Source organism: Ursus arctos, unplaced genomic scaffold (assembly GCF_023065955.2).
Source record: "Ursus arctos isolate Adak ecotype North America unplaced genomic scaffold, UrsArc2.0 scaffold_34, whole genome shotgun sequence".
NCBI lineage: Eukaryota > Metazoa > Chordata > Mammalia > Carnivora > Ursidae > Ursus > Ursus arctos.
In genome coordinates, this window is record NW_026623030.1 from 22,496,664 (window position 1) to 22,508,481 (window position 11,818).

At 36.8% G+C, this 11,818-nt stretch overlaps 1 protein-coding gene across 23 annotated transcripts in view; it reads left to right on the forward strand.

Moving 5' to 3' along the window:
* The window catches only part of ATXN2 (ataxin 2), a 118,028-nt gene that overhangs the window by 67,670 nt on the left and 38,540 nt on the right, over positions 1–11,818 (forward strand). For all 23 annotated transcript variants that reach the window (XR_008957023.1, XR_008957024.1, XR_008957017.1 and 20 more), the window contains 4 exons: positions 731–913; positions 2,806–3,003; positions 3,367–3,474; positions 3,726–3,796. Coding sequence is in view for 15 of the 23 variants with exons in the window: in XM_057305973.1 (XP_057161956.1) it covers positions 731–913; positions 2,806–3,003; positions 3,367–3,474; positions 3,726–3,796 (560 nt within the window). In the remaining 8 variants the exon portion in view is untranslated. The remainder of the gene's footprint in view (positions 1–730; positions 914–2,805; positions 3,004–3,366; positions 3,475–3,725; positions 3,797–11,818) is intronic.

Genomic DNA, 11,818 nt, shown 5'->3' on the forward strand with positions numbered 1-11,818 from the left:
CACTAGTGGGGTGACAATTAATGATTGGGAATTTTTGACAGTTGATATAGTACAAATTTCTTCTACAAATGCCAGTTATTTTAGTCTTTCAGGTCATGCCTTAACAGTAGAATTTTCAGCTCATAGCCTGTTCAGTCTGAGAAACTGCTTACAGATGAAGACTGTTTTAAGGCATGGGTTGTAAAATTTATCGCCATGTGTCAATAGTATAAAAGTATATAGGGATTAATAGTCTTTTTTTTTTTTTCAAAATCTTTTTTTCTAATTTTGGAAATAATATAGGAAGTGTGAGGGGAAAAAGCTAAAAGTATATGGTAAAATAAGACTCATCCTATCATGTAACCGTAAGTTCTATTAACATTTTATTGTGTTTATTTTTATATTCCCACAAGTAATGGATATAGAGTAAACAAATGAATAAAAATCTTTGAAGAGTTACACATCTGTTTAATTTCTTAACACCAACTTCATCCCTCCCTTTCTTTAAAACACAGGGAAATAATATAAAATTTATTTACAGAACCTTGTGGCATTCCACAAAATAATTCTGAAAGAATATGCCCCAAAATACCGTTTTTTGTTTTTGTTCTTTTTTTATAACCAAGGAGAAATGCAAGAGAGAGAGCGCGAGCGAGCATGTGTATGTGTGAATAGGGTATATGTATTTAGCAGAAAAGTTGTACTGATGGACGTTGTAGCATTTATGTGATGTTCACTGTTCCTTTCTTAGGGCCTCCAAGGATGTCCCCAAAGGCCCAGCGACACCCTCGAAATCACAGAGTTTCTGCTGGGAGGGGTTCCATTTCCAGTGGCCTAGAATTTGTATCCCATACCCCACCAAGTGAAGCAGCTGCTCCTCCAGCAGCAAGAACTAGTCCTGCGGGGGGCACATGGTCATCAGTGGTCAGCGGGGGTAGGTAACACTTGGCTTGGAGCATAATGACAGTGTTCATTTTGTAACTCTGCTGCATGAAAAAGGGCTGAGCTCGAGCTCTGTGTGAGGAATTGTAAGTGTATATATTAAAATTAGTGGAGTAACCAGGGATTGGGAAACCTATATTTTTATTCTGGCTTCCACCACATATTCACCATATGTTAGAGCAAACCATGTGATTGTTCTGAATTTCAGTTTTCTCAATGGATTAGAGTAATTTTTGCCTGTTCTACTTTATGGACTTGTGATAAGATTCATATGAGATTTGTAAGTTAGGAATATACTTCATAGTTTTATAAAGTACCACTCAAATATAAAACAAATACAGTGTGTAACATCGTTTGAACAGACCATATTTCCTGTCTTCTTAGCAATTTTGTCCGTGGATTCATTCCACAAACATTTATTTTGGGCTTACAGTGCTGTGTATTTCTATAGCATCTGTATATGGCAATAATTCCTGATTGTATTTCCCTTAAAAGGAATATCAAACATACATGACGGGCCCAAGTTTTGTCTGTGATTAGCCTGAGGAATGTGCTGACAGCAGCTATAAAAGTATAAAGGATATATAAAAAGAGTAACTGTAAGCTTAGTCCAAACTGCTTTTGCTACTTAATGTTTTGCTTCCATGATAACTGTGGAGAGTTAGAACATACAGTGATTGTGGTTTTTTAGTCATAATCTGTCTTAATCAGCACATAGAATTTTTAAAAGAAAAAAGATCTTTAAGCTTAAACAAAAATATACCCAACTCTGTTAAATTTAGTCGATACACATTGCTCAGCATCACATATGTATAATTTTATGGTAAATTCCTTTGTATGTTCTGTTTTCTTCTTTGGTTTTCAAGGAAGACCAAAAGAAATTAGATATTAGATATTTTATTAACATAATCTAATTAGAAATTAGATATTATTGAAGGAAATAATTCACTTAACAAGAAAATAGAATTTCTAAAAATCTTTATTTCTTCAGTTGTACCATTCATCATTTGACATTACTCAGAGAATCTGGTAGTGAATTTTGAGAGTAACAACATAATTACAGAAGTGAAACAATAAAAACTGTTATTTGAAATACATGCAGGATAGTGTTATAGGTTTGTTTTTTATACTAATTAGAAAAATGACTGTTGTCAGATAGTTTCCTTCTGTGATCCTGTGACTTAAAGTAAAAAATGACTAAATTGAAGCAAATGGAACCATTTTCTCTAAACCTTTGAATCTGAGTTCTACAAATAGGTTTATAATGGAACAGGAGACCTATTAGTTTACTTGAGGTCAGGTGGAACAGGAACCCTAGTGGATTACCTTCTGCTTTTGGCTAAATTGGTTCCCCGATTTTCTTAGTTATTGTAAAGTGCCTGTTGAGGTGGCTAGAAAGAACATACAGGATTGGCTGCAACCTGCCAAAAGGTGTTTGAGTTTATTATTTGAGGGAGGAACAAATAAGCCTTTTTCTTTGGGATCTGCCACCCCACTATTAAAGAAACATCTCACTTCTTAGTGGAGAATGTTTCTGCATCTTAAAAAGTGGGGTTTATCCTCTCTTAAAATCCGGTTTCTAATTTCATTTAAAGTACTGCCTTTTAGAATTAATCTAATCAGTTTTTTTCCTAATGTTTAGTTACAAGGAAAAACTACAGTTGTACTTAGATATTAGTAATTGCTGTCGTTCTTCAGGTATTTGTGTTTACAGTCACCACCACTATTCCCTAAGACTTTTGAAAAGAAAACAGGATGATGTGATAAAGAGTAATTGGGATGGTGGTTGACTAGGACCATTTTATCTAGATTTTCTAAGAAGCCTCTCTGAGAAAGTGACATTTGGGCTGAGAATGTAATGGATAACTTTTCTCTTTCTTGTAGTTCCAAGATTATCCCCTAAAACTCACAGACCCAGGTCTCCCAGACAGAACAGTATTGGAAATACTGCTGGTGGGCCAGTTCTTGCTTCTCCGCAAGCTGGTGTTATTCCAGCCGAAGCGGTTGCTATGCCTGTTCCAGCCGCATCTCCTACGCCTGCCAGTCCTGCATCCAACAGAGCTGTTACCCCGTCTATTGAGGGTATGTAAGAAAGGGCTTCCAGCTCCATGTCATTCGTGAAGTCAAAGTTTAACACTAATTATATGAAAAATGCTATGTTTATTCATAGGTATGTTTTTGAGTATATATTTAAAATTTTATGTAAATTTAGTTAGTTGTTTAATACTACTAATTTCATCTGTGTTGTTATTGAATGTCTGTTTTTACAAGGGTTAACATTCCTAGGTAGTAAATATCAATATAAATAAAGTTGCTGTTTCATTTGTCTGTGAAGGAGAAAAGCTCTGATTAAATAGAAATTTTTTCCCCAAAAACTATACGAAATAAAAATTGTTGAATGTTTTCCCATCTTATTATTATTATTTTAAATATGGATTTTTTTAGCTAAGGATTCCAGGCTTCAAGATCAGCGGCAGAACTCTCCTGCAGGGAATAAAGAAAATATGAAGCCCAGTGAGACATCACCTAGCTTCTCAAAGACTGAAAATAAAGGTTAGAGCTTTAAAAGGTCTTTCAGTGTAATTGTGGAAATAGGAAAGAGATGTCTAAACTCATGCCCAGTATAGATTGTTTTGGGTCAACGCTTTTTCTTAGTATTGTGTATATTTAAATGCATAATTTGACAGAGGTCAAAATCTGTAATTAATATATTGAATTATTTTCATTTCCAGTATCTCATCCTAAAAGAATTTTAAGTTAAAGATTTACAATAGATTTATATTTAACAGTTCAAAATTTTACAGGTATATCACCAATTGTTTCTGAACATAGAAAACAGATTGATGACTTAAAGAAGTTTAAGAATGATTTTAGGGTAAGTGTTGTTATTGATTAATTAATTAGAATTTCCTTCATTTACAAAAATGGACTGTATGCATACCCAGAAACATTGAACCATGTATTTAGAAAGCTAAACATTAAGTTGTCTTTGCCTATGCTTTTAAATTATTTATTTATTTTATTTACTTATTTTTAGAGGGAGAGTGAACTTGGGGGTGGAGTGGAGGGATAAAGGGAGAGGGAAAGAGAGAATCTTGAGCAGACTCTGGGCTGAATGCAGAGCCTGACACAGGGCTCGATCTCATAACCCTGAGATCATGACGTGAGCTGAATCAAGAGTCAGTCGCTTAACCGACCGAGCCACCCAGGTTCCCCTGCCTGTGCTTTCAAGTAGGCAACGAAAGTCAGGAGCTTTGAGAACTATACAGATATCAAATGAAAGAGGATAAAATTTTGACATTTGAAGCCAGTCGTAACGTAAGTTATTATTTGATGCCATTTGATCATTCAGTGAAAAGTAGAGCAAAGCCAAGGCATTAGCCCCTGATGGGGCTAGTGGAAGATGTAATGGACCCTGGTGTTCCGAGGTAGTTGCAGATTTACACTTTGTACACAAATGTATCATGATAGAAATTGGTCTCTAATACCATTTCTCTGTCTTAAGACTTGCTGAACATACTCTAATCTCTTCTGGATGAACGTTGCATTCTTTTGCACAATGTTTACTATAATACACTTTGTATATCAAGTCATTTTGGGACCAACTCAGGAAGTCATCCTGAAACTTAGCTTCTTAAAGGAAAAGATCTGATTATCATCAGCCTTTGGAAAAAACATCTGACTTAACAGATCAATCAGTCGAAGGCAAAGACAGCCTTTTCCTAGTCTGTGTTAGCTTCCTAAAAATAATTTTTTGATGATAGCTTCATATTTATTGGCACCATTCAAAATATTACATATCATTTTAACACAGTTTATTCAGCTTTAATGCGGTTATTGGTTGTGAATTTAAATTTTAATTTTTTAAGCCATAGCTAATCCATGGACATGATACGGAGAATTATGGCTGAATGCCTAGATATCCAGCTTAATATGTCATGCACACCAACACAGTTAAAGCCCTCCTGTGTACTTACTTGGTCTCCTCAGCTGCACCCTCCTGCCAGAGGGAAGGGTTTCTTTCCTGTGCATTTCTTTACGCTGCATCTGAATAGATTCCTAAAGAATAGGTGATATTATTTTGCTTAATCTTCCATTTGATGTGAATGAGCTCATGCTATATTACGTATTTCCTTTTATTTTCTCAGCATTACTTTTTACAGTCAAGCGTTCAGTCCCTTCTTACTTACATTGAATTTATTATGTTATGAAGGAAAGAAAAATTTTTACTTTGAAGCATAGGAGTTAGTATCTTTCTTGTAACAGTCTTATTGAGATATAATTTACATGTCATACAATTTAGCTATACAAAGTGTACAGTTCAGTGGCTTTTAGTATATTCACAGAATTGTACAACCATTACCACAGTCAATTTTAGAACATTTTCTCCCCCCCCAAAAAAACCCCATACACCTTAGCACTTTTCTTTTGCTTTCCAACACCTCCCCCGCCCCCTTTCCCTAGGTCCTAAACAGTCTACTTTCCTTCTCTATACAGTTACCTGTTCCGGACATTTCACATAAATGGAATCCTATGATATGAGACCTTTTGTGTCTGGCTTCTTTCACTTAGCGTAATATTTTCAAAGTTCATCCATGTTGGAGCATCTATCATTGCTTTTTTTAAGATTTATTTGAGAGCGAGTGAGTGTGTATGAGCAGGGGGAGGGGCAGGGGGAGAGGGAGAGAACCTCAAGCAGACTACCTGCTGAGCAGGGAGCCCAATGGTGGGGCTTGATTCCACAACTCTGAGATCAGGACCTGAGTTGAAACCAAGAGTTGGTCACCTGACCAACTGCATCACCCAGGGGCCCCAGTACTTCATTGATTTTTGATAATACTCCATTTTATGAATAGACCACATTTTATTTATCCATCAGTTGATGTCTCTTTGAGTTATTCCCACTTTTTGACTATTATGAATAATGCCGCTGTGAACATTAGCGTAGTTTTTGTTGTGGACATATATGTTCATTTCTCTTGGGCGTATATACATAAGAGTAGAATTTCTGGGTCCTCTGGTAACTCTGTCTTTATCCTTTTGAGGAAAACTTCCAGACTGTTTGCCAAAGGAACTACAGTATTGTGTATTTCCACCACTAGCATATAAGGATTTCTGTTTCTCCACATTCATCCTCGCCAACATGGGTTATTGTCTTTTTTATTAGAGTCATCCTTGTGGTATCTCATTGTGGTTTTGATTTGCATTTCTCTATTGGCTAATGATGTTGAGCATCTTTTTCTGTCTTCATTGGCCATTTGTAAATCTTTTAGAGAAAGGTCTGTTCAGATCCTTTGCCCATTTTAAAATCTGAGTTGTCTTACTGAGTTCTTTATGTATGCTGTGTACAAGTCTCATATGAGATTCATGGTTTGCAATTTTTTTCTACCATTCAGTTGGTTGTCTCTTTACTTTCTGGATGTTGACCCTTAAAGGACAAAATTTTTTTATTTTATTGAAGTCACTTTTATCTCTTTTTTTCTTTTGTTGCTTGTGCTTTTGGTGTCATATCTCAGAAACCATTGCTTAATCCATAGTCATAAAGATTTAGTCTTATTTTCTTCTAAGAGTTTCATTTAGAGCTGTGATATTTTGAGTAATTGTTTTATATAGTGTGAGGTAGGCTTCCAGATTTATTCTTTTGTTTGTTGCTCTTACTTGTCCCAGCACCTTCTCTTTAAAAGATGCTGAATTGGGGGTGCCTGGGTGGCTCAGTTGGTGGTTGTCAGGTTCTTGGTTTCGGTTCGGGTGGTGATCTCAGGGCCATAGGATCAAGCCCTGTGTCGGGCTCCTCAGCGTGGAGTCTGCTTGGGATTCTCTCTCTGCCTTTTCCCAACCTGCTTGTGCTTGCTTGCTCTCTCTCTCTCTAAAATAAATAAATAAAATCTTTAAAAAAAAGATACTGAATTGAATAATCTTTGCACTCATGTGGAAATTCCATTACTGGACTCTAAATTTTCCTCCATACATCTGTATGTCTCTTCTTACGTCAGTAACACACTGTCTCAATTAGAATTAGTCTTTTTGTTTTGTTTTGCTTTGTTTTTTAAGGTGGGGAGAGAAGGAGCAGAGTCTGTAGAGGGGGAGAGAGTCTTAAAGCAGGTTCCATGCATAGTGCAGAGCCCAGCACAGGGCTCAATCTTAAAACCCTGAAATCATGACCTGAGCTGAAATTAAGAGTCAAGTGCTTAACCGACTGAGCCACCCAGGCGCCAATAGAGTTAGTGTATTTTTAACAAGCTTATAACTTAATTTGGTAGAAAACATTTTGGTTCTCATATTATCAGTTCACAACTTTCTATAAAACTTCTTTAACACTTGACTCTTAAAGTCCGGGTAGTTGTAGGATTAGAACTCTACCTCTTCAGGCATTCTAATCTTATTGGGAGCCTGAATAATTGATTGTATTATTAAGTCTCTTACAAGTAACTTTCTGGTCCATAAATGAGTACTGGAAAACAAGGAAATGGTATTAAAAAATGTTTGAGGGCGAGCTTTATACTTCTCTTAAGGTAAAATAGTGTTAGTAGTTTACACATATTGAATATTGCCTACATGACCTATACTGTCCTCAGTGCTTACGTGATAAGTCTTTTATTGTCTAACATCCCTTTGAAGCAGGCTCTATTATTATTTCTAGTGTGTATATTAGGAGACTGAGGTAAAGACAAATAATTTGCTCAGAATCACATGGCTAGTAAAAGATAGGCCTGGCCATCTGTGTGTTTAAGTTTCTAGTAGTGCTTTGGATGGTACCTAATGCATAGGCTGTACTGCCACTGTTCAGTGAATGAATCATCAGAGCATCTTCATGATATGCATATGGCCTTAAACTATGGTGATTCACAGAAATCTCTAGTCTTTCATTGAGACAGAGATAGGAGTACTCTGTGGTTTTGTTTTTTCTTTTCATTTTCCTTGACAGCCATCTGCAGGATCTAATACAGCTATGTGCACATTGCTGATAGCTTTATTTGTATAAGAATTCCTAGTAATTTTATCTGTTACAGATTAATGGTATGAGGTTTAGAGGTAAGTAGACTGTCTGATTTGACTCTTACCTTTACAAATACCATATGTGTAACAATGAAGCATGTTATCTACTTCTCCCAAGCTGAAATGGGATTATTGTAGAACCGATTTCAGGGTTCTTAGGAGAATTAAATAAGATATTACTGTAAAGTGTTTAATATAGTGCATAACACATATAGTATGTATTCAATAAATATTAATTCTTATTTAAAAAAAACCCATAACTCAGTGTTTTACTGGCAACCAATATTTTCTTGTTCTTTAAGTCTCATAAGAATTTTAGTTTTCCCATTAAATGTTCATACTACCGAAAGCAACCTAGAGCTTCAGTGTAGTCCCTATCAAAATTGCAATGGCATTTTTCACAGAAATAGAACCAGTCTGGCCATACCACCCTGAACGCGCCCGATCTCGTCTGATCTTAGAAGCTAAGCAGGGTCGGGCCTGGTTAGTACTTGGATGGGAGACAGAAATAGAACCAACAATTCTAAAAATTGTGTGCTACTACAGTAGATTTCAAATAGCCAAAGCAATCTTTAGAAAGAAGAGCAAAGCTGGAGTCATCATGCTCCCTGATTTCAAACTATGTATAAAGCTGCAGTAATAAATAAAAGTATGTTCTTGACATAAAAACAGACAAATAGGTCAGTTATACAAAAGAGAGAGCCCAGAAATAAACCCACGAATATATGGTCAATTAATTTCTGACAAAGGAGCCAAGAATGGGGAGCGGAGGGGCGCCTGGATGGCTCAGTTGATTAAGCATCCGACTCTTGATTTCAACTCAGGTCATGATCTCGGGGTCCTAGGATCGAGCCCCACGTTGGGCTCCATGCTCAGTGGGGAGTCTGCTTCTCCCTCTGCTCCTCTCCCGTTCGTGCACTTTCTGTCTCTCTCAAATAAAATCTTAAAAAAAAAAAAGGAATGGGGAAGGGACAGTCTCATCATTAAATGGTGTTGGGAAAACTGAACAACCACATTTAAAAGAATAAAACTGGGGCATCTGGGTGGCTCAGTTGGTTAAGCATCTGACTCTTGATTCCAGCTCAGGTCATGATCTCAGGGTCAGGAGATTGAGCCCTGCGTCAGCTCCAAGCTCAGTGCAGAGTCTGCTTGGGATTCTCTCTCTCCCTCTGCCCCTTCCCCCGCTCACGTGTGCGTGCTCTCTCCTCCTCTCTCTAAAATAACTAACTGACTGGGGAAAAAAAGAAATGAAACTGGACCATCTTACACTCTACATAGAAATTAACTCAAAATGGATTAAAGAACAAAAACTCCTAGAAGGAAACATAGGCATTAAGCTCCTTAACATTGGCAATGATTGGCAGTGATTTTTTTTTTTATTTGCCATCAAAAGCAAAAGTAAAAAGGCAAAAATAATGCACAGCAAAAGAAACCAACGGAATGAAAGGGAACCTACTGCATGGAGGAAATACTTGCAAATCACATAACTGGTAAGGAGTTAAATCCAACATACATAAAGAACTCCTACAGCTCAGTAGCAAAAAAAAAAAAGAAGAAGAAACTGATTTAAAAATGGCCAAAGATGTAAATAAACACTTTTCCAAGAAGATATACAGATGGCCAATAGGTGCATGAACAGGTGCTCACCACTGATCACCAGCGAAGTGTAAATCAAAACCACATTGAGATATCACCCACACCTTTAGAATGGCTATTAACAAAAAATTAAAATAACAAGTGCTGGCCAAGATATGTTCACTTTTGGTAGAAACATAAATTGGTGTAGCTGCTAAGGAAGACAGTATAGAGGTTCCTCAAAAATAAAAAAATTAAAAATAGAACTACCATATGATCTAACAGTTCCATTTCTGGGTACTTATACAAAGAAAAAAAAAATACTAACTCAGAAAGATAGCTGTACTCCCATGTTCATTGCAGCATTATTTACGGTAGCCAAGACATGGAAGCAACCCAGGTGTCCATTGATGGGTGAATGGATAAAGAAAATTTTGTGTGTATGTGTAAATGTATATACAAATGCACACACATATGTGTATATGTAATATAGATACAGATGTGCTTGTGCACATGCGTGCACACACACACACACATAAGGGGATATAGAGGCATAAAGAGGAAGGAGATCCTGTCATTTATGACAACATGGATGGGCTCTGTGGGCATCATGCTAAGTGGAATAAGTCAGACAGACAAATAATTGCATAATCTTGCTTATGTGTGAAATCTTAAAAAAAGAGAGAAAACCCTCAGATACAGATCGATGGTTACCACGGGCAGGGAGCAATGAAATGTGTGAATGGGGTCAAAAGATACAAACTTCTATTTATGAAATAGGTTATGGGGGTGAATGTTCAGCAATGTGACTATAATCAGTAATACTGTAATATTTGAAAGTTGCTAATAGAATTGATCTTAAAAGTTCTTGTCATAAGAAAATGTTAACGGTGCAGTTAATGGCTGTTAACTAGACATTGATTATTTTGCAGTGTATACATATATTGAATGATTGTGGTGTATACCTGAAACTAATACGCTTATACATTAATTATGTTTCAATAAAAAGTGGTTCAATTTTGGGGGGAAGAAATCTCCGTTTTCACTTAGGTTTACTTAGTATACTGCAGATCGCTGAATGGCATGAATTGTGCCTTAGTTTATCCGTTTGCAAGGTGGTGATAATAGCGTCTACATCACATAGGTCTGTTGTAGCAACTAAATGAATGAATTTGTAAATCATTTAGAACAGTGGCCAAACCATAGTGAGTACTTTAGGTATGTTTTCCATTATATGAATAACATTAAAAAAGTCTCATTTTTGCCTCAAAGACTTTTGTAAATACTCAAGAAGTCTTACGCAGTATACAGTTGGTCTGTTATGTAGGTAGCTTCTACTAAAGATTTATCTGAACAAATGCTGGCTTAAACATTAAATTCCTATATTGTGACTTAAGTTGCCACTGGGTCCAAATAAATGATCCTATCACCTTTTGCCATGAGCTACTTGTGGATTCTATAACTATATTGGTGATGCAGTGAAGCTTGAGATGCCCCCAAGATGCCAGCATGCCAAGGGCCTGAGTAGTGAGACTTTAACATTTGTCCTGAGGCTGGGGAGAGAGTTTGTTTTTGTCCAGCCCTTACAGTCCCTTCTTGCTGCCTGGGGCTGCTGCTGTATTCTCATTGCCACTTTGGCTGCTTCTACTTGGTGCCTCTTTCCTTCTCTTTTTCTTGTCATTTCCTTCAGCTGCTTCTCTTTTCTTTCTTTGGAGTGTGGCATCTTAAATCATCTTTGGATAGTAGTAACATTGATTTCTTCTAGCCTGTAAACTTAAAAACCCCAGCACCTACTTCACTAACATCTCTGTCTTCTACTCTTCTTCGTGGTACTTGCGTTTTGCACTTTCCTTCTTTAGTAAGGTTAGAAGGTCTAATTGACCAGCCTGTCTAGTCCAGCGTCCCTCTGAATCCACCTACTTCCGACTTGCCAGCCCACCACTTCTTGAGTCCAGGCCCAGGTCTTAGTCCACTAGTGCTTTTCTGTATCTCCCTTTCCCTTGGGTTTTTAAACATGTTTCTTTAGCTTAGACAATTCCGTTTTCCAAATTATCCCCACCCCCAATCTTTTATACCTTAGACTAGATGACACTTCCATTGAGAAACCTTCTTTTTCTATAAATTGCTTTTCCTTTAGCATCCCGTAGCATTTACCACATTTTGTTAGGTACCTGATCTCACCAGGTGGTAAGCTTTGTGAGGATACCTTTTCCCTATTTTCCATACCCAGCAGGTACAATTTCTAACACATGGTTAAGCAGTTCATAAATATTTAAGTTTTGAGGTTAGGACATTTGAGTGCCTAGATGACTATGGGTGTGTTGTA